At 37.6% G+C, this 24115-nt stretch overlaps 1 protein-coding gene and 2 pseudogenes across 2 annotated transcripts in view; 1 reads left to right on the top strand and 2 right to left on the bottom strand.

Annotated features, from left to right (window-relative positions):
- Window positions 1-24115, top strand: part of CFAP206 (cilia and flagella associated protein 206) — a 55675-nt gene extending 31560 nt beyond the window's left edge. For both annotated transcript variants that reach the window (XM_001089007.4, XM_015136911.2), the window contains exons 12-13: window positions 20656-20799; window positions 23682-24115. In XM_001089007.4, the coding sequence (XP_001089007.2) occupies window positions 20656-20799; window positions 23682-23912 (375 nt within the window). In that variant the 3' untranslated portion in view covers window positions 23913-24115. The remainder of the gene's footprint in view (window positions 1-20655; window positions 20800-23681) is intronic.
- LOC106998028 (S-adenosylmethionine decarboxylase proenzyme pseudogene) lies at window positions 1170-2219 on the bottom strand (annotated as a pseudogene).
- LOC106998029 (hsc70-interacting protein pseudogene) lies at window positions 4473-5338 on the bottom strand (annotated as a pseudogene).

Raw genomic sequence — 24115 nt, 5'->3', positions numbered from 1 at the left:
TTTAGTTCATTATTGCTTATATTATGGAAATACAGTTTATTTCTGCATATTGATTTTATATTCAGCAACCTTAATAAACTCCCTTACTAATTCTAATAATTGATATTTGACAGTCTATTGATATTTAGAGTCTGTTAGTTGTTTTTTTTTTTTAATGTGGGCCATCACAATATATGCAAATGATAATTCTTTCCCCTAGACTTTGTATTTTTTTAACGCTATATTGCTTTATTACAGGAGGTGAGTGTTGTTGTGGGGAGTGGGGGGCATCCTGGTGAGGAAATAAATCAGAGGACTGCAAATGCAGGGAGCGATAATGTTAAAATCGTAATATGCAAAATGAATAATTGCAATCATTTTCTTAAGACTCAACTCATAGATGGAAAATTTTAATTGCTATTGCAGAAAGCATCTGTATGAAGTAGAAAGTGGTTTTGATAACATAAGTAGAGAGAAAATAGAGGTAAATTGGATGTAAAATTCTGGCAGCAATGTAATGTCCCCAGTGGTAAGGCTGAGGCCAGCGCCTAATGAGGATGACAGTTCTGTGGGGAATTTTGGGTGGTACTTGGAGAAATATTACACTATGCGTAAACCAAGCTGAACTGCTTTCACAAGTGTTACAAAGTTTCATATAGTAAAAGGTTTGTTTGTTTTTTCTACAAGCACTCCATTTTCACAGCAAGAGTGTACTGAATACTTAAACAAGGAAGAGCGTATACATGGAAGATATAGTATGTAGCTCTTTGATATAGTAATGCATAAAATTCAAAATGATTAAACTATAGCACATGTGGGGCTTTTTTTTTTTTCTTTTTTTTTGAGACAGAGTCTTGCTCTGTCGCCCAGGCTGGAGTGCAGTGGCACGATCTCGGCTCACTGCAAGCTCCGCCTCCCGGGTTCACACCATTCTCCTGCCTCAGCCTCCAGAGAAGCTGGGACTACAGGCGCCCGCCACCATGCCCAGCTAATTTATTTGTATTTTTAGTAGAGACAGGGTTTCACCGTGTTAGCTAGGATGGTCTCGATCTCCTGACCTCGTGATCAACCCGCCTGGGCCTCCCAAAGTGCTGGGATTACAGGCGTGAGCCACCGTGCCCGGCCCATGTGGGGCTTTTTACAATGACAAGGTGGTGGTTACAGAAAGCATGGCCCTAGGGTATCAGTCTCTAGAAAGCAACCACCACCCTTCTATGGGTGTTTTCATTTTGCATTTTTTCTTCATTTTTCTTAATCAGCTCTGCTGTTGGCTGCTTCTTAGCAAAACCGCTAAGAACAAAATTGTAATCATTGAACATAGTACTCTGGCAATCAGGACATTTAAAACCTTCCATATTCTAGGGGCAAAGAAAGTAGTGTGTGACATTTAAAACTATGATTTACAAGCAAGGTAGCACAAATTTTCCTGCATGAAAGACTTCCACAACTTTCCCAGCCAGGTCATCATAAAAGGTCTGACTTAAGGTTGTTTTGAAGCTAACATAAAAAAGTTATGTTTCTGGAGTGATATGAATAGTCTGGTAAATTCCATCCGATTTCATTCCATTGATTGAATACCCACAAGGATTTAACAGTGTGGCAGAACCTAGTATTAGGTCACTATTTCCACTCTCATGAGTGACATCCTTTGTAGTGATGCCATCTTTCATGTAGGACTGATTCATAACTGCTTGGTCAAGCTCACTATCAAAATTTCCAGGGTTTAATCTGTTTGCTTGCCAGATTCTCTGGGAAATCCAGAGTATGTACAAGTACCAACAGTCAGAATTCACACATTCCATACAATATGCTATTCCACTTGGGAAAATTATATTAAGAAACTGTTTCTTCCTGGAAATTCTGGTGTGGGCACACTTGGTGAGAAGGCTTCATGAAATTTCAGGCAAATAAGAGAAGCTTTTCATTGAGCCAAATCCGCTGTAATCCCTAGCAGGCTTCAACAGGGGAACCAGTGCTTTCAGCAAAAGTTGGTCCCATATGTCTTCCAAATAAAACGTCTCTTGGAGATAAACGTGCTACTGTCACTGAGTACATAAGCTTCCTGATTGTCAGTTTTTGTCACACTTATGATGGAACATTGCAGATCCTTCCAAAATATGTCACCCTCAGATCTTGGAGTGGTGAAAAGATTTCCAGATTTTTGGTTTGCATGGGGTTGCTGCCAGGAGAACCTCCAGCAGCTTCTAGGTCCCATTGAAAAACCGTGCAACTTCCGTCATCGTGAGACTAGAGAACAATCAACAACCACAGTAAATCAACTAAATGAAATACTTTTTTATTCTGCTGCTGCTGCTGCAAATTGTTCAGGATGTGTTACATTCCGCTTCCTTTTTTGCTATAATTTTATATTGATATTTTTTAAGGATTAAAAACTCTTCATGGCTTTTTCTTTCTTTCTTTTTTTGGTAAGTAAAAGTTGGACTTCAGACTGAAAATAGAGGCAGATACAATTCAGTCTCCTGTAGTCTGTTGTTTCACCATTAGAGAGTACAGTGAGCACTAGCTAATGTTGCAGTCTGTACTGTGGAGGACTGTAGATGTCATTATACTCTACTTTTGTCTTATCTTACTACATTGACAAGCAACTCTAGTATAGTATTAAATAGAGGTAGCGAAATTGGGTAGCTTTGTCTTCTTATCCCCCCAAATAATTTTCTGATATTTCATAATTGCAGTGCTCATTGTAGCTTTTTGTGGATTTCGTTTTCTTAAGGATTTCCTCTCTAATCTCATTTGCTGAGAATTTTTTATATGAATAATTATTGAATTGTATCAAATACTGTTTCTGCATCTTTTGAGATGAGCGATTGGCCTTCATCCTTTAATCTGCTAATGTGGTGAATTATATTATTTCTAAAATTAAGCCAACTTTGCATTCCTGGGATCAATCCAACTTGGTATGGTTTATTTATTTAAAAAATACATTCTTGAATTCAGCTTTTTAATTTTTCTTTGGCAGTTTTACATTTATATTCCTCAGTGCAATTAACCTATGCATTTCCTTTCTTTTACTGTCCATTGTTTTGATGTGAAAGTTATACATGTCTTATAAATGAGTATGAATGTTTTACATTTTCTTTTCTCTGAAATAATTTATGTATAATTGGAATTATCTGGTAATGTATGCTGATAAAGTTCTCTGGGCTTCTTTGGTTGGAAACATTATAACTATGCTAAATTAAACTATAAGTTTAACTACTTCTGTGATTACAGGAATTTTTTCCAGGTAGTTTATTTCTTTTGTATCAGATTGAATAAGTTGTATTTTTCTAGGAATTTATTCAAATCATCTAAGTTTTTAAACTTATTCTCATGAAGATTTCACAATATCCTTTTATTATTTGCTTAATCTCTAAATTATCTTATGGTCTCTTTTAAACTCCAGATATTGTTTGTTTCAGCCTTCTCTTTTTATTTTGATCAATCTTGCCAGAGCACTAGTTTCTCAGTCTTTTTAAAGAATCAGCATTTGACTTTATTGACCCTATTTCATGACTGCTTTCATTTTATATTTTCTTCTCTGATCTTTATTATTTTCCTTTATCTAGTTCATTTATTTTATTCTATTTGTTTTTTAGCTTTTAAAGATAGATGCTTAGCTCATTAGTTTTTAGCCTTTCTTTTTAACTTAATGCATTTCCTTTTTACTATACTATGAGAGTTGTATGTCACTTAAGTTTTTAAAAAATAATTACAACCTTTATTTTAGATTCAGGGGGCACATGTGCATGTTTGTTACATGGGTTTATTATAAGCATGAAGCCGAGGTTTGGGGTATGATTGATCTTGTCACCCAGGTAGTGAGCATAGCTCCCAACAGTTTTTCCGCCCTTGCCCCCCTCTCTCCCTCCCCACTCTAGTAGCCCCCAGTATCTATTGTTGCCATCTTGATGTCCATGAGTGTCCAGTGTTTAGCTCCCACTTTTGAGTGAGAACATATGGTATTTGGTTTTCTGTTCCTGCATTAATTTGCTCAGGATAATGGCCTCCAGCTACATCCATGTTTCTGCAGCATACTTTTAAACATAGTTATTTTCATCATAGTTCGGTTCTGAATATTTTCTAATTCTCTTTAGCATTTCTTCTTTAGACTACAGGCTGTTTATGTTTGTTAGTTTACTCACAAAGAGTTTCCATTTTACATTGCAAAGCTATTATTAATATCTAATTTTTAAAAAGAAACCAAGAGACTTTTAAAATTTGTTTTAAATATTTTTAAGGTTTAAAAAGTGTTTAACGTTTGTAATTCCTAGTAGGAAAACATTATCTGAATGCATACCCTAATGGCAAACCACTGTAAAATGCTTCAGCTGCATTTGGGGTAGAGGGGTAGGGATTATCCTCAAAGCACCCCAGCTCTCTTGATGAGAAAGTCAGAGGTAGAGTGGTTTGTATATTGCAACATCCATTAGATGGTCCAGGTTGCGCTTCCTTCACCAAGGGCTTTTTTTTTTTTTTTTATCAGACGGGTATTATGCCTGACCTCCAAATTTGGCTGACAATTTACTAATGAGATTTGTAACCTTTCCATCGTACCGGTATTTTGACATACTTGCTGGGTTCTAGGCCACATCCTAGAAGGCCACCATAACTTCTGGACCCGCATGGCTGCAATAACCTCTGGATCACTAAGAATGTCATTGAGTCCAGGCATTCCTGCCATTCCAGGCATTCCTCCGTGAATATTACCAGGGCTTTCCACAGGAAAGCCAGCTGGGAAAGAGAGCCTACTGAGTTCCTGATCCCTCTGGGCTCTCTCATGCTCTTTTTGAGCCTTTTAAACTATTTTTTCTTTGATCTCTCACTCTTTATGATTTTGCTCATACTTTCTCTGATGTTCTGCAATTTTCTAGGCCCTAGGTTGAACTTTCAGCATTGTGCCAGCATCTTCATAATCCAATTTACAGACAAGGGGCAACATCACGGGCCGCTTCTCCCCAGTGGCCCAGAAGTCTGTGTGCGAAAACCACTTGTAAGGCTTGCCACTTGTAAGGCTGGGCTGAATCAGGATTTATTTCTATGGCTCTGTTACAGTATCAGATGGCAGCATTTGGCCTCTGTAATTTGTTGAAGACACTGGCTCTCATTAGCATACAGAATGGTCAAGAGTTTCAGCTTGAAGGCATCTGTGAATAAGTCAATGACTTTTTGTGGTTCACCATCATTTAGGGCTTCAATGGCAGCCACTTTCTTATCATTTGCCTGATCCATCATCTGTTATCTCTGCATTTTCATCTCCCTTTTTTTTTTGTTTTTAAAATTTATTATTACTTTTAAAATTTTAAGTTCCAGGATACATGTGCAGGACATGCAGGTTTATTACAGAGGTAAATGAGTGCTGTGGTGGTTTGCTGCCCCTGTCAACCCATCACCTAGGTATTAAGCCCAGCATGCATTAGCTATTTTTCCTGATGCTCTCCCTCTCCCTGCCCCTCCAACAAGCCCCGCTGTGTGTTGTTCCCCCTCTGTGTCCATGTTTTCTCATTGTTCAGCTCCCACTTATAAGTGAGAACACGCAGTGTTTGGTTTTCTGTTCCTGCGTTAGTTTGTTGAGGATAATGTCTTCCAGCTCCATCCATGTCCCTGCAAAAGTCATGATCTCATTCCTTTTTATAGCTGCATATTATTCCATGGTGTATATGTACCACATTTTCTTTATGCAGTCAACCATTGATGGGCACTTAGGTTGATTCCATGTCTTTGCTATTGTGAATAGTGCTGCAGTGAACATACACATGCATGTGTCTTTATAATAGAATAATTTATATTCCTTTGGGTATATACTGAGTAATGGGAGTGCTGGGTCAAAAGGTATTTCTGGTTCTTAAGTCTTTGAGGAATCACCACACTGTCTTCCACAATGGTTAAACTAATTTACACGCCCACTAACAGTGTAAAAGCATTGCTATTTCTCCACAGCCTCACCACCATCTGTTGTTTCTTCACTTTTTAATAATTGCCATTCTGACAGGCATGAGATGGTATCTCATTGTGGTTTTGATTTGCATTTCTTTAATGATCAATGATGTTGAGCTTTTTTTCATATGTTTGTTGGTTGCATGAATGTTTTCTTTTGATAAGTGTCTGTTCATGTCCTTTGCCCACTTTTTAATGGGGTTGTTTTTTTCTTGCAAATTTAAGTTCCTTATAGATTCTGGATATCAGACCTTTATCAGATGGATAGATTGTAAAACTTTTCTCCCATTCTGTGGCCTGTCTGTTCACTCTGATGATAGTTTCTTTTGCTGTGCAGAAGCTCTTTAGTTTAGTTAGATCCCATTCATCAGTTTTTGCTTCTGTTGCTGTTGCTTTTGACATTTTTGTCATTTAATCTTTGCCCGTGTCTATGTCCTGAATGGTATTGCCTAGATTTTCCTTTAGGGTTTTTATAGTTTTATAGTTTTGGGTTTTACATTTAAGTTTTTAATTCATCTTGAGTTAATTTTTGTATAAGGTGTAAGGAAGGGGTCTAGTTTCAATTTTCTGCATATGGCTAGCCAGTTCTTCCAGCACCATTTATTAAATAGGGCATCCTTTCCCCATTGGTTGTCAAAGATCACATGGTTGTAGATGTGCAGTTTTATTACTGAGTTCTCTCTTCTGTTCCATCAGTCTATGTGTCTGTTTTTGTACCAGTACTATGCTGTTTTGGTTGCTGCAGGTTGCAGTATAGTTTGAAGTTGGGTAGCATGATGCCTCCAGCTCTGTTCTTTTTGCTTAGGATTGTCTTGACTATATGGGCTCTTTTTTGGCTCCATATGAATTCTAAAGTAGTTTTTTCTAATATGTGAAGTATGTCAATGGTAGTTTAATGGGAATACCATTGAATGTATAAGTTACTTTGAGCAATATGGCCATTTTCACAATATTGATTCTTCCTATTCATGAGAATGGAATGTTTTTCCATTCGTTTGTGTCTTCTCTGATTTCCTTGAGCAGTGGTTTATAGTTCTCCTTGAAGAGGTCCTTCACTTCCCTTGCTAGCTGTATTTCTAGGTATTTTATTCTCTTTGTGGCAATTGTGAATGGAAGTTCATATCATGATTTGGCTTTCTGCTAGTCTATTGTTGGTCTATAGGAATGCTTGTGATTTTTGCAAATTGATTTTGTATCCTGAGACTTTGCTGAAGTTGCTTATCACCTTAAGACGCTTTTGGGCTAAGACAGTCGGGTTTTCTAGATAGAGGATCATGTCTTCTGGAAACAGACAGTTTTACTTCCTCTTTTCCTATCTGAATATCCTTTATTTTTTTCTCTTGCCTGACAGAACTTCCAATACTATGTTGAATAGGAGTGGTGAGAGAGGGCATCCTTGTCTTGTGCCGGTTTTCAAGGGGAATGCTCCCAGCTTTTGCCCATACAGTATATTGGCTGTGGGTTTGTCATAAATGACACTTATTATTTTGAGGTATGTTCTATCAATACCTAGTTTATTGAGAGTTTTTAACATGAAGAGATGTTGAATTCTACGGAATGCCTTTTCTGTGTCTGTTGAGATAATCATGTGGTTTTTGTCTTTTGTTCTGTTTATGTGATGAATTACATTTATTGATTTACGTACATTGAACCAGCCTTGAATCCCGGGGATGAAGCCAACCTGATCATGGTGGATAAGCTTTTTGATGAGCTGCTGGATTCAGTTTGCATCAGGATTGCATTGAGGATTTTTGCATCAATGTTAATCAGGGATATTGGCCTGTAGTTTTTGTTGTTGTTGTTGTTGTTGTATCTCTGCCAGGTTTTGGTATCAGGATGATACTAGCCTCAAAAAATGAGTTAGGGAGGAGTCCTTCCTTTTCTGTTGTTTGGAAGAATATCAAAAGAAATGGTACCAGTTTCTCCTTGTACCTCTGGTAGAATTCAGCTGGAAATCTGTCTGGTCCTGGGCTTTTTTTGGTTGGTAGGCTATTTATTACTGCCTCTATTTCAGAACTCGTTATTAGTCTATTCAGGGATCCAACTTCTTCCTGATTCAGTCTTGGGAGGGTGTATGTGTCTAGGAATTTATCCATTTCTTCTAGATTTTCTATTATACTTTAAGTTCTGGGATACATGTGCAGAACGTGCAGGTTTGTTAAATAGGTATACACATGCCATGGTGGTTTGTTGCACCTATCAACCTGTTATCTAAATTAGGTGTTTCTCCTAATGCTATCCCTCCCCTAGTCCCCCAACCCCTGACAGGCCCCAGCATGTGATGTTCCCCTCCCTGTGTCCATATGTTCTCATTGTTCAATGCCCACTTATGAGTGAGAACATGCGATGTTTGGTTTTGTGTGATCATAGCCCACTGCAGCCTCAAACTTCTGTTTCAAGCAATCCTCCTGCCTTGGCCTCCCAATTAGCTGGGACTATAGCCACATGCCACTGGACCTGGTTTTAGAATCTCTTTTTAACTTGAGTTTTCATGTGCCCTTAATTTTTAAAATTTTTTTATTGATACATAATAAATGTATATATTTGTGGGGTACATGTAATATTTTGATACATGTATATAATGTATAATGATCAAATCAGGGTAACTGGCATATCCATCACCTCAAATGTTTACTACTTCTTTGTGTTGGGAACATTCAGAATCCTCTCCTCTAGCTATTTTGAAATATAAAATACATTTTTGTTAACTATAGTTGCCCTACTGTGCCCTAGAATACTAGAACTTATTCCTCCTTTCTAACTGTAATTTTGTCCCTATCCACTGCCCTTCCCAGCCTCTAGTAACCACTATTCTCCTCCCTACTTATATGGGCATGATCTATGGGATCAACCCTTTTAGCTCCTACATGAGTGAAACATGGTATTTGTCTTTCTGTGTCTTGCTTATTTCATTTAACATAATGTCCTCCAGTTCAATCCATGTTGCTGTAAATGACAGGATTTCATTCTTTTTTATGGTTGAATGATATTCTATTGTGTAAATATACCACATTTTCTTTATCTGTTCTCCTGTTGGTGGACACTTAGGTTGTTTCCATATCTTGACTATTGTGAGTAGTGCTGTGATAAACATAGGAGTGCAGATATCTCTTTGAGATACTAATTTCCTTTCCTTTGGATATATGCCCAGTAGCGGGATTACTGGATCATATGGTATTTCTATTTTTAGTTTTTTTGAGGAGCCTTCATACTGTTTTCCATAATGACTTGCATTCCCATCAAACTTGCATTCCCATCAAAAGTGTATGAGTTCCCTTTCTCGGGCCGGGCGCGGTGACTCATGCCTGTAATCCCAGCACTTTGGGAGGCCGAGGTGGGTGGATTACGAGGTCAGGAGATTGAGACCATCCTGGCTAACATGGTGAAACCCTGTCTCTGCTAAAAAATACAAAAAATTAGCCAGGCATGGTGGCAGGCGCCTGTAGTCCCAGCTACTTGGGAAGCTGAGGTAGGAGAATGGCATGAACCCAGGAGGCGGAGCTTGCAGTGAGCGGAGATTGTGCCACTGCACTCCAGCCTGGGAGACAGTGAGACTCTGTCTCACACACACACACACACACACACACACAAAGTTCCCTTTCTCTACATCCTCACCAGCATTTGTTGTTTTTTGTCTTTTTTATAATAGGCATTTTAACTGGGATGAGATGATAGCTGATTATGCATTTCCCTGATTATTAGTGACATTGAGCATTTCTTATATACCTTTGGCCATTTATATGTTTTATTCTAAGAAATGTCTCTTCAGATCATTTGCCCTTTTTAAAATTGGATTATTTGTTGTTTTTGTTTTGTTTTTGCTGAGCTGAGTTCCTTGTAAGTTCTGGATATTAATTCCTGAATGGATAGTTTACAAATGTTTTCTCCCATTCTGTAGGTTGTCTCTTTCCTCTATTGATTGTTTCTTTTGCTGTGCAGAAGCTTTTTAGTTTGATATAATCCCATTTCTCTATTTTTGCTTTGGTTGCCTGGGCTTTTGAGGTCTTATCCAAAAGATCTTTGCCCAGACCAATGCCCTGAAGCATTCTCCTCTTTTCTTCCAGTAATTTCATAATTTTGGTTCTTACATTTAAGTCTTCATTTTGAGTTGATTTTTACATAAGGTGAGAGATAGAGGTCTAGTTTCATTCTTCTGCATATGGATATCCAGTTTTCCAAGCACCATTTATTGAGGAGACTGTCCTTTCTCCAGTGTGTGCTTTTGGCACCTTTGTTGAAAAATCAGTTGGCTGTAAATGTGTGGATTTATTTCTGAGTTCTGTATTCTAGTCTATTGGTCTCTGTGTTTTTATGCCAATACCATGCTCTTTTGGTTACTATAGCTTTGTAGCATATTTTGAAGTCAGGTAGTGTGATATCTCCAGATTTGTTCTCTTTGCTCAGGATTGTTTGGCTAATCTGGGTCTTTTGTGGTTCCACATGAATTTTAGGATTATTTTTCTATTTCTTGAAGAATGTCATTGGTATTATGATAGGGATTGTGTTGAATTTGTGGATTGCTTTGGGTAGTATCATGTGATTTTTTAATGTACCATTTCTTTATAAATGTGTGTATATATTTCCTTTGAATAAAAAATGAAAATGTGTGTGTGTGTGCGTGCGCGCGCGCGCGCGTGTGTGTGTGTGTAATTTTGGAGCTATGATATAGCCACTTACCATAAAAAGTCTCAAAGCTACTTATGGCAAAAAAAAAAGGTATGTTTCACCCTTCAAATTACCACCAGATTGAGAGGCAGAGCAAGATGGCAGAATAGAACCCTCCAGTGATCATCCCCCGACAGGAACATCAAATTGAACAAGTATCTACATAAGAAAGCACCTTCATAAAAGAACTAAAAATCAGGAGAGCAATCGCAGTACCTTTTGTAAACATCATATCAAGGAAAGAGGTACTGAAGAGGGTAGGAAAGACAGTCTTTAATTGCCTATACTACCCTTCCCTCATGCCCCAGTAGCGGCCACGTGACACAGAGAGAGAATCTGTGTTCTTGGTGGAGGGAGAGTAAAGTGATCGTTGGGACTTTACATTGGAATTCAGTGCTGCCCTGTCACAGCATAAAGCAGTACAGGGTAGAATTCAGCCAGTGCCCATGGCGGGAGCATTCAGACTAGCCCTAGCCAGAAGGGAATTGTCCATCTCAGCAGTTGGAACCTGAGTTCTGGCTAGCCCCAGTATCATGGGCTATAGTGTACTAGGGTCCTGATAAACTTGAAAGGCAGTCTAGGCCACACTGACTACAGCTCCTGGGCAAGTCCTGGTGCCATGCTGGGCTCAGAGCCAATGGACTTGGGTGCATGTGACCCAGTGAGACACCAGCTGCAGTAGACAAGGGAGTGCTTGCATTACCCCTTTCCCAACTCTAGACAGTGCTGCTTGGAGTTCTGGGAGGAAAGGGAAGAGTACAGAGGACTTTGTCTTGCAATTTGGATAACAGCTTAGCCACAGTAAAATAAAGCTCCAAGCAGAGTCCTGAAGCCCCCATTCCAGGCCATAGTTTGTGGATGACATTTCTAGACCCACCCTGGGCCAGAAGGTAACCCATTGCCCTGAAGGCAAGGACCCAGTTTTGGCAGAATTCACCACCTGCTGACCAAAGAGCCCTTGGGTTTTGAATAAATATCAATAGTAGCCAGGCAGCACTCACCATGGGCCTTGGGCAAGACCCAGTACATGCTGGCTTCAGTGTGATCCACCACATTCATCGCTGTGGTGGCCACAAGGAGAGACTCTTTCTGTTTGAGGAAAGGAGAGGGATAGTAAAAACAACTTTATCTTGCAACTTGGATACCAGCTCAGTCACAGTATAATAAAGTGCAAAGCAAACTCCTAAAGTTCCTGTTTCTGGGCCTTAGCTCCTGAAGGGCATTTCTAGATCTGTCCTGGGCCAGTAAGAAATCCACTTCCCTGAAAGGGGAGGCCCAGTCCTGGCAGGACCTATCACTTGCTGACTAAAGAGCCCTTGAGCCTTGAATAAACATCAGCAGTCGCCAGAAAATAGTTGCCACAGTACCGAAACCCAGTACTGTGCTGGCTTCAGGTGTGACCCAGCACAGCCCCAGTGGTGGTGTCCAAGGGGGTGCTTGCATCACCTCTCCTCCCACTCCATTTGGCACAACATGGAGAGAGAGATTTTGTTTGCTTGGGAGAAAGTAAGGGAGGAGAAAAAGAGCCTCTGCCTAGTAATCCAGGGAGTTCTCCCAATCTTACCCAAGACCACCAAGGCAGTACCTCTATGGGTCTGCAACAGTCATAGTGTTACTGGGCTTGGGGTGCCCCCTAATATACATATGGCTGCAATGACCAAAGACATAGATCACAACACTCAATTCCCTTTGAATACTTGGAAAGCCTTCTCAAGAAGGACAGGTACAAACAAGCCCAGATTGCTAAGATTAGAATAAATACCTAACTTGTCAATACCCAGACATTGACAAACATCCAGAAGCATCAAGACCATCCAGGAAAACATGACCTCACCAAGCAAACTAAATAAGGCACCAGGGACCATTTCTGGAGTGACAGAGATATGTGGCCTTTCAGACAGAATTCAAAATAGCTGTTTTGAGGAAGCTCAGTGAAATCCAAGATAATGCAGAGAAGGAATTGAGAATCCCATCAGATAAATTTAACAAAGAGATTGAAATAATTAAAAACAGGAAGTTCTGGATCTGAAAAATCTGACAAATCAAAGAATGTATCAAAGTCTCTCAATAAATACTTGACCAAGCAGAAGAAACAATTGGTGAGCTCGAAGACAGGCTATTTGAAAATACATAGTCAGAGGAGTCAAAAGAAGAAAGAATAAAAAATAATACGGCACATTTACAGGATCTAAAAAATAGCCTCAAAAGGACAAATCCAAGAGTTATTGACCAGCAGGGTGCGGTGGCTCAAGCCTGTAATCCCAGCACTTCGGGAGGCCGAGACGGGCGGATCACGAGGTCAGGAGATCGAGACCATCCTGGCTAACACGGTGAAACCCTGCCTCTACTAAAAAATACAAAAAACTAGCTGGGCGAGGTGGCTAGTAGTCCCAGCTACTCGGGAGGCTGAGGCAGGAGAATGGCGTAAACCCGGGAGGCGGAGCTTGCAGTGAGCTGAGATCCAGCCACTGCACTCCAGCCTGGGCGGCAGAGCGAGACTCCGTCTCAAAAAAAAAAAAAAAAAAAAAAGAGTTATTGACCATGAGGAGGTAGAGAAGAGATAGGGGCAGAAAGTTTATTCAAAGAGATATTAACAAATAATTTCCCAAACATAGAGAAAAATATCAAAATTCAAGTATAAGAAGGTTATAAAATGCCAAGCAGATTTAACCCAAATACTACCTCAAGAAATTTAATAATCAGACTCCTAAAGGTCAGGGATAAAGGATCCTAAAAACAGCAAGAGAAAAGAAAGAAATAACATATACAGGAGCTCCAATACATCTGGCAGCAGATTTCTCTGTGGAAACTTTACAGGCCAGGAGAGAATGGCATGACATACTTAAAGTGCTGAAGGAAAAAAACAAAACAAAACAACTTTTATCCTAGAATAGTATATGTCTGGTGAAAATATCCTTCAAACATGAAAGAGAAATAAAGACTTTCCCAGACAAATGAAAGCTGAAGGATTTCATCACCACCAGACCTGTTCTACAAGAAAAGTTAAAGGGAGTTCTTCAATCTGAAAGAAAAGGATGTTAACAAGCAATAACAAATCATCTGAAGGCATAAAACTCATTAATAGTAAGTACACAGACAAATACAAAATGTTATAACGCTGTCATTGTGGGGTGTAAACTATTTATATCTCGAGTAGGAAGACTAAAAGAATAACCTATCAAAAATAATAACTACAACAACTTTTAAAGACATAGATAGTATAATAAGATTTAAATAGAAACAACAAAAAGTTAAGTGGCGGTGGGGGGGGGTGGGGTTTTTATCAGTTTTTTCTTTGCTTGTTTTTGCAATCAGAGTTAAGTTGTCATCAGTTTAAAATAATGGGTTATAAGATGTTACTTGCAAGCCTCTTGGTAACTTTGAATTTTAAAACGTACAATAGATACGCAAAAATGTAAAGTAGGAAATTGAAACATACCACCAAAGAAACCCACTTTCACAAAACAGAAGACAGGAAGGAAGGAAGAAAGAGAAGGCCACAAAACAACCAGAAAACAAATCACAAAATGGCAATAATAAACCCTTATTTATCAATAATAACACTGAATTAAATAGACTAAACGACTCTCCAGTCAAAAGACAGAGTAGCTGAATGGATTTAAAAAAACAAAACCCAATGATCTGTTGCCTACAAGAAGCACACTTCACCTATAAAGACAAACATAGACTGAAAATAAAGGGATGAAAAAAGTTATTCCATGCAAATGAAAACCAAAAAACAGCAGGAGTGGCCATACTTGTATCAGACAAAATAGATTTTAAGACAAAAACTATAAAAAGACACAGGGAAGGTCATTATATGATAAATGTATCAATTCAGCAAGAGGATGTAATAGTTATTAATATATATGCACCCAACACTGGAGTATCCAGACATATGAAACAAATATTAGAGCTAAAGAGAGAAATAGATGCCAATACAATAATAGCTGGAGACTTCAACATCCCACTTCAGCATTGGATATATCTTCCAGACAGAAAACCAGCAAAGAAACAAGACTTAATCTGCACTGTAGACCAAATTGACCAAATACAGAACATTTTGTCCAAAGGCGACAGAATACATATTCTTCTCCTTAGCACAAGGATCAGTCTCAAGGATAAGACAAAATACAAAATAATTTTTGTATTTTTGTAGAGACTGGGTTTTGCAATGTTGGCCAGGCTGGACTCGAACTCCTGACCTCAAGTCATCCACCCACTTCGGCCTCCCAAAGTGCTGGGATTACAGGTGTGAGCCATCACACCCAGACTGGAACTTTGGAAACCATATAAACACATAGAAATTAAGCAAGACACTCCTTAATGACCAATGGATCAGTGAAGGAATTAAGGAAATTAAATTTCTTGAAACAATGAAAGTGGAAACACAAAAGCAGTACTAAGAGAGAAGCTTATAGCAATAACCATCTACATGAAAACAGTAGAAAGATATCAAATAAAAAACCCAAGCATGCATCTTAAAAAACTGGAAAAGCAAGAGCAAACCACACCCAAAATTAGTAGATGAAAAGAAATAATAAAGATCAGAGCAGAAATAAATGAAATTGAAATGAAAAAAATATAAAAGATCAATAAAATGAAAAGGTACTTGTTAAAAAAAGATAAAAGAGACAAATTGTTAGCCAATAGTTACACTTTAGCCAGGCTAGGAAAACATGAGAGAAGACCCAAAGAAAATCAAAGATAAAAAAGGAGACATTACAACTGATATCACAAAAATTCAAAGGACCATTAGAGGCTACTATGAGCAACTACATGCCAATAAATTGGAAAACTGAGAAGAAATAAATTCATAGACACATCAAACCTACCAAGATTGAACCATGAAGAAATACAAAACCTGAATAGATGAATAACAAGTAAGAAGATGAAACCCTTAATAAAAGGTCTCCCAGCAAAGAGAAGCCAAGGACCCAGTGGCTTCACTGCTGAATTCTACCAAACATTTAAAGAAGAATGAATATCAGTCCTTCTCAAACTCTTTCAAAAAGTAGAGGAAGAGGGAATACTTCCAAACTCATTCTACAAGGCAAGTATTATTCTGATACCAAAACCAGGCAAAGACACATCAAAAAAAGAAAACTGCAGGTCAGTATTGCTGATGAACATTGATGTGAAATCCTTAACAAAATACTAACAAACTGAATTCAACAACACATTAAAAAGATCTTTCATTATGACCAAGTGGGATTCATCCCATAGATGCAAGGATAGTTCAACATATGCAAATCAATGTGATACATCATGTCAGCAGAATGAAGACAAAAACCATATGACCATTTTAATTGATGCTGAAAAAGCATTTGATAAAATTCAACATCATTCTATGATTTAAAAACCTCAAAAAAAACTGGGCATAGAAGGAATATACCTCAACACAATAAAAGCCATATACGGCAGACCCACAGGTAGTATACTGAACGGGGAAAAATGAAAGCCTTTCCTCTGAGATCTGGAACAAGACAAATATGTCCACTTTAAACACTGTTATTCAACATAGTACTAGAATTCCTAGCTAGAGCAATCAGACAATGGAAAGAAATGAAGACATCCACCTTGGAAAGGAAGAAGTCAAATTATGCTTGTTTGCAGATGATATGATCTTACATTTGGAAAAACCTTAAGACTCCACCAAAAAACTAATACAACTGATAAACAAATACAGTAAAGTTGCAGAATACAAAATCAACATACAAAAATCAGTAGCATCTCTGTATGCCAACAGCAAAGAATCTGAAAAAAGTCAAGAAAGTAATCCCATTTTCAATAGCCACAAATAAAATTAAATACCTAGGAATAAACTTAACCAAAGAAGTGAAAGATCTCTATGAAGATAACTATGAAACATTGAAGAAAGAAACTGAAGTTGGCTGAACGTGGTGGCTCACGCTTGTAATCCCAGCACTTTGGGAGGCTGAGGTGGGCGGATCATGAGGTCAGGGGATCGAAACCATCCTGGTTAACACAGTGAAATCCCATCTCTACTAAAAATACAAAAAAATTAGCCAGGCATGGTGGCGGGCACCTGTAGTCCCAGCTACTCGGGAGGCTGAGGCAGAAGAATGGTGTGAACTTGGGAGGCGGGGCTTGCAGTGAGCCGAGATGGCGCCACTGCACTCCAGCTTGGGCGACAGAGTGAGACTCCGTCTCAAAAACAAACAAACAAACAAAAAACAGAAAAGAAAGAAAAAAGAAATTGAAGAGGACACAAAGCAACATATTAATTGATTGGAAAAATTAATATTGTTAAAATGTTCATATTACTCAAGCATCTACAGATTCAATGCAATCCCTATCAAAATACCAATGACATAAATAGAAAAAATAACCTTACAACTTATATGGAATCACAAAAGACCCAACTTATATGGAACCACAAAAGACCCTGAATAGCCAAGCCATCCTAAGTAAAAAGAACAAAACTGGAGAAATCACATTACCTAATCTCAAATTATACTACAGAGCTATAGTAAGCAAAATAGCATGGTACTGGCATAAAAACAAGACACAGACCAATGGAACAGAATAGATAACCTAGAAATAAATCCATACATGTACTGTGAACTCATTTTAAATAAAGGTGCCAAGAATATACATTGGAGAAAGGACAGTCTCTTCAACAAATGTTGCTGGGAAAACTGGATATCCATGTGCAGAAGAATGAAACTAGACCCTGTCTCTTGCCATATACAAGAATCAAATCAAAGTGGATTAAAGACTTAAATCTGAGACTTCAAACTATGAAACTATTAATACTACAAGAAAACATTGGGGAAACTCTCCAGGACATTGGACTGGGCAAAGATTTTTTGGGTAATTCCCCACCAGCACAGACAACCAAAGCAAAAATGGACAAATGTGATCACATCAAGTTAAAAAACTTCTGCACAGCGAAGGAAACAACAAAGTGAAGAGACAACTCACAGAATGGGAGAAAATATTTGCAAACTATCCATCTGATAAGGGACTAATAACCAGAATATATAAGGAGCTCAAACAACTCAATTAGGAAGGAATCTAGTAATCCAACTGAAAAATAGGCAAAAGATCTGGATAGACATTTCTCAAAAGAAGATATACAAATGGCAAATAGATATATGAAAAGGTGCTCAACATCACTGATCATCAGGGAAATGCAAATCAAAACCATAATGAGATATCATCCCATCCCAGTTAAAATGGCTTATATCAAAAAGACAGGCAATAACGAATGCTGGTGAGGATATGGAGAAAGGGAACACTAGTACACTGTTGGTGGGAATGTAAATTAGTAAGCCACCATGGAGAACAGTATAGAAGTTCCTAAAAAAACCTAAATATAGAAATACCATATGATCCTGCAATCCCACTGCTAGATGTATATCCAAAAGAAAGGAAATCAGTATATCAAAGAGGTATCTGCACTCCCATATTTATTACAGCACTATCCACAGTAGCCAAGATTTGGAAGCAACCCATGTATCCATCAAAGACAACTGGATAAAGAAAATGTGGTACATATACATAACAGAGTACTATTCAGCTATAAAAAAGAAGGAGATCTGTCATTTGCAAAAACATGGATGGAACTGGAGAACATTATTTTCAGTGAAATAAGCCAGGCACAGAAAGACAAACTTCATATGTTCTCACTCCTTTGTGGGAGCTAAAAACTAAACTGAAATGGAGATAGCAGAATGATGATTACCAGAGGGCTGGGAAAGGTAGTTGTGGGGAGTGAGAAATGGGGATGGTTAATGGGTACAAAAATATAGTTAAATAAATGGATTAAGATATAGTATTTGATAGCACAACATGGTGAGTATAGTCAACGGTAATTTGTTGTACATTTCAGAATAACTGAAAGAGTACAACTGGAATATTCATAACATGAAGACATGATGACTGTTTGAGGTGATGGACACCCCATTTACCTGATGTGATTATTACACATTGTGTGCCTGTATCAAAATATCTCATGTACCTGATAATTATGTACACCTACTATGTACCCATAAAAATTAAAAAATATTACCAAATTTAGTTTGCCAAGTCAGTAGTTCTCAAATTTGTTCAAATTGTAGAGTTCCTGGAGCTGGTAATTCATTTTGATGAGTATTATAATTGTTGCTATCTTAAGTTTAACACATGTAATTTTTTGCTTAATTAGATGTTATACAAAATTCTAATTTAGAACAAATGATTGCAGGAGCCAACTACTTTGAAAAATTATGAGGGGAAAATTTACAATAGAAAATTTTAATAATTTTTCTGCAAATTAGAAAATGCCTTTCATTTTACTCTGAATTCAAAATTCTTCTGTTTTTTGTCTGTAAGATGAAATCCAAATTTGGGGGACTGGTGTTTGGGGCATACATGTCTTTTTATCCTTCTATTTCTACTAATTCCCTCCATGACCTCTCTGGCAGAAAAACTGTGAGATACATACTGGTCTTAAACTTGTTCTATATGGCCTAGTCTTCTATTTGTTAAAAGATAGTTTTCAAAAATGGGTAAAATTGTTGTCATGCAGATATGCAGATATGAAACTGAACATGTGTTAAGAGTAATCTATTCATTAATCAATGAGGGGACCAAGTAGATGTTATAACCAGTTCAAAAGAGAACCCTAAGAACAGACACATTTATAGATCAGGAATATTCAAATGAATGCGTAAATGGAGGCAACACTGATTTTTCCACGTGGGGAAAGGGAGTCAGCTGAACTTCTACAGACAGGATAGACTGCGTGTCTACAGAAATTATTTAGTCTTGCTATCACTCATTTATAACTTACAGAGTTGTGAGATAGCCCAAGGACAGTGAAAGCATAGAATCAGATGACTGAAAAGGTATGTTGTATGTGGATAATGCATAGTTTTCCACTAAAGCATAATTTTTTCCTATACACTTGGTCTTGTTTTTTCCTGTCTTTCTGGATATTTAATTCCCAGCTGACCTTTAATATCTGCAGAAATGAGTTTTCTCCCTGTCTTTTTCACGTAGTCCTTACTGTCTAATTATTTACTTGCCATTTACTTGTATGGTACAGTATTGTTAACTATCTTTTTAGCATTTTTTAAATCTACTTAACTATATCATAAGATAATTTTATAGTCAGAAATTATATCAAATGTTAGACACTCAGTGATTATCTGTTGTTTGGAAAGAATATCTTCTCCCTCCTTTTTACTGTGACCTAAGTTCCTTAAACCTCTACCACTCCCTCCAACAACGTCAACAATGTCATGTTCAGCACTATTATATCTTGTGTAGCCTGGAATTAGTGAATTCTTAATATTGGATTCCCCAGAAGAAAATCAGTATATTCAACTAAAAACAAAGCAAAAACCTTGGTTGACAACCTGCTATGTAGGCATAGCTTGAGTTCAACATATGTCTTAAAGAGGTTTTGATAGTTTAAATAGGTGTGATTTTTACCTAATGTTTAATAGCTATTTTCCATTTCTATCCATTTTCAACAGGTATTTACTTATGTTATCAGTTGTGCAAAGTGGGGAGGGATATTTGACTTGGGAATGAAGGATGTTTTCTGCTTCCAAAATACACGTCCTACAGAAAACCAAACACCGCATGTTCTCATTTATAAGTGGGAGCTAAAAATTGGGTATGCATGGACATAAAGGTGGGACCAGTAGACACTGGAGACTGCAACAGTAGAAAAAGTGGGAGGGGGGCATAGGCTGAAAAATGAACTATTGGGTACTGAGCTCACTGCCTGGGTGATGGGTTCAATCCTACCACAAATCTCAGCATCGTGTGATATACCGTTGTAACAAACCTGCACATGTGCCCCCCTGAATCTAAAATGAAAGTTAAAAATAAATACCCCCTACATACACAAAATCATGAAGCCATAATTCCCAGAAAAACAATTATATTCAGCTCATTAATTATGTGCTTATTTTCTTTATTGGTATTTACAAGTATATTCCATGTCCAAAAATTCTTGTTTTTTAAGTGTTTCGTCAGTTTTAGCTAAATATTTTAGTTATCGGTAAATAATGTTTATTTTTTCCAAGCACTAATTACAAAACTCCACTTCTTTAGATGAGAGATGCTGACAAACATTATATAAAACCAATTACAAAATGTGAAAGTAGCACACAGACGGATACACACATACTGCCACCAACAATTGTGAGATCATATGAGTGGAATGAATGGGAATTAAGAAGAAAAGCTATAAAATTGGTTTGTAACAATATTTTCTAAAATTATATGTTGGGGAATTTTAATCTGTTGTTAAAGAGTTGGTAAATTATTTGTATAAAATAACGAGTTTTATACAGTGTTCTTTGCTAACAAAAATATAATTTATAATTTGCTAGGTTTACATTATAAGATTGTCTTCTAATTTTAAGCATATGTAGAACAATGGTAATTATCTATCTATCTTTATCTATCTATCTATCTATCTATCTATCTATCTATCTATCTATCTATCTATCTATCTATCTGTCATCAGTTTTAAAACTTGGTGCTAGTATTTAAAGCACTCCCAACTTCCTTTAATCACTTAAGGTATACCATTCTTTTTTTGTTTGTTTTTTGGACCTTTTCTATTAAAGCATAGATATTGTCCTCTGAACAACGTATTATCTCCAGACCCTGAGCACTCTCATCCTTCTGATTCTCAGTCACCTTAATTACAATATACCTACCCTTAAAGCCTGTCTTCGAAACTCTCATCCCTGTCCAATTCAGTGAAATTCCCCCCACCAACCCCTCTTTATAGTATCTTGTCATTTTAAACAACGAATATTTATAGTATGGAAAAAATAAAATCTTTTATGTCTGTAGCCCCTTTTTAGTATATTTTATCCATCTCTTTAACTGAAATCAGGTGTGGAAATAAAATGCCTACCCAAATGTGAACAAAGGGAGGCTATTTATTTAGAGCTTGCTATAGCAAGGGAGTTAGACACTGTCACTTGTTGTTTGGTAGACTGAAAGCATGCAGAGGAGTAGGAAAGCTTTATAGTCAGAAAAGGGGGAAGCCTTTAGGTGTTCTCTGATTGTAGGTTGTTAACATGAGAAAACTGGAGGCAGGCTAACTAGAAGCAGGGCATTTTATGTGATTGGTTTGGTGAGCATATCTAGGTTTCTCTGGTTGGTCCTGAGTTGGGGGAGAAGGATCCAAAACATGGAGAAGCTGGCTAAGTCCTCAACATTCTGGGTCAATTGCTACAGCTACAGAGGTTGAGACTGGCTTCCCCAACTGGTCGATACAGAGGCTGCAAGTTAAGGAGTTCTATTGTCACATATGGTCTAGCCTTTGTCCATTTGTATATTCAGTCTCTCACAGGTTTCCCATTGACCACATTATTTCCTTTGCTACTCGCTCTGGTGGCAGCTTTTCAGTTTCCTGGCATGAGGAAGGATCAGTTTCCCTATATATCTTCCAGATCATTGTTCCATTAGTATTCCTTCCTATCAGTTACTCTTCTGTAGTTCAAGAAATGCCCAATCCCCATATTATTTTCTATTATCTACTAAACTCACTTGAGTTCATCAGACTTATTAGGTAACATATATATCCCACTACTTTGTTCTTCATGGGCTAATTGTCTAGCAAGTGATATTGTTACATTAAAAATATTTCAGTACCTCCTTGTAAGTGGTGTAACAGAAATGAAATGAAAATTCTACTAAATTAACATAGGTGATATTTTAGGTTGCTTTTGAGATACAAATAGGCAAAGAGGAGGAGGGAAATGATGGCTGGATAGGATACGAGAGATAGAGGTGGCAACATAGGTATGGACTGGAAATGTTAAGAGAATGGGGTATTCAGGGGTCTGAACTTCACACTGACCGAGCCCTCTCTTCCCATTCCTCAATCTCCACTTAATTCTGACTCTCACCTTGGGCCTTATTATTCCCTAGAACTGTATTATATTGAATGCCAGCTCCCCAAGTGTCACCTACCCAACCTGTGGATAAGACAAAGCTGAGTTTACTGCTTATAGCCATAAGGGAAAACACCACCTCAACAGTGCTTTGGCAGTGTCTCAGAAGAGGAACTGCAAAGTCAGAATTTATTGAGAATTTGAAGTTTGCTAAGGCAGGTCTTCCAATGACTGAGGTGGACTGGGGGTAGGATGGAGGTTTGAATCGGATTGGGTAAGGATCATGAAAAAGCAGTCCAGCATTGGTGGGAATAGCAAGATTTTTTGAGGCAAGGGATGCAGACTCTTAGGACTGAAACTGTGTGCCAATGCTTACTACTGAAGAGTTGACACATCTTTGAGGTAGTACTGAAATGAGCAATCAAGTTATTTGCTTAGGCAAGAGTCTCTTGGAATGGTAAAATTATGCTAATGAAGACAGTGGAATAGTCAAGTCTTATTAATGTGGACAATAACCTGGGTGTTGGGGAGTAGTTTCGGTTCTCAGTCATCTGCAGTATCTCAAACTCTGAAAATGTTTCCTCTAATTCCAGGTGTCTCCTTCTTCACTCACATGCTATAATGCCTTCTAAGGTTTTTCTTGGCCTTTACTATAACCGCAGCAACCTTATTCTTCTTTTTATAAGCTCCTCCTTGCTTCCCAGCCTGAGTAATCTGTTTAACCTCACATTTACTAGTAATCTATAAAGGGAGTAAGCAAAATGTAGAATACTGTAAAATACAAATGGAAAGCATCAGACTCTTTTATGTTAAAAATCTAGGGTGAAGCCCATTTTTAAAAGATAATACTGTATATAAATCTTAAATTTTTGTCAAAAAAAATATAGTGGAAAAATCCAAGTTATAAGAATCTCAAAGTATAATAATGAAGGAATTAGATTATATTAACAAATAACTGGTTGAGTTCACTGTAATTTTGAATCTGTATGTTTTTTGAGGTCAATTTTCAACATTTTACATATTTTTCTACTTCTTGGTAAGGGATATTTAATTTTCTGTTATGTTCTAGATTTTCCAGTGTTTTATAGAAAAAATGCTATGTTATGGAATTAATTTCTTGTGGATTGAAGACAAAAATAGGCAGATATTAACTGGTATCTGATAATATTTCAGGTTATTTGTTCTTTAGAGAAATGTTAATTCCTGTATTCTCTTTCTCTTTAGGCTAATTTGCACCAGAAAGTTACTCACTCAGTACAAACTGATCTCAGTCACTTGAGAAGAGAAAATTGTTCCCAGGTGTACCCTCCAAAGGACACTAGCACCCAGTCCATGAGGGAAGACAGCACTGGGGTGCCCAGGCCTCAGATTTACCTGGCTGGTCTTCGTGGAGGAAAGAGTGAAATCACCGATGAGGTCAAGGTGAATTTAACTAGAGCTGTGGATGAAACCTAATTAGAGACAACGTTTTAAAGTAGATGCTACTCAATATGAACACTAGCAAGTACTTAAAGGTATATTAACATCTATAAAAATTAATTTTGTGGGGTGGCACATTCATTGGTTGTATGTTTATTGGGTTCCCACATTTTATCAAACTGTTTTCTGTAATACAGTTTTCATTCTGTTGAAAAATAAAACTGTCCATTTATCTTTTA

Source organism: Macaca mulatta, chromosome 4, assembly GCF_049350105.2.
Source record: "Macaca mulatta isolate MMU2019108-1 chromosome 4, T2T-MMU8v2.0, whole genome shotgun sequence".
Lineage (NCBI taxonomy): Eukaryota > Metazoa > Chordata > Mammalia > Primates > Cercopithecidae > Macaca > Macaca mulatta.
This window is presented reverse-complemented; position numbering and strand designations above follow the sequence as displayed.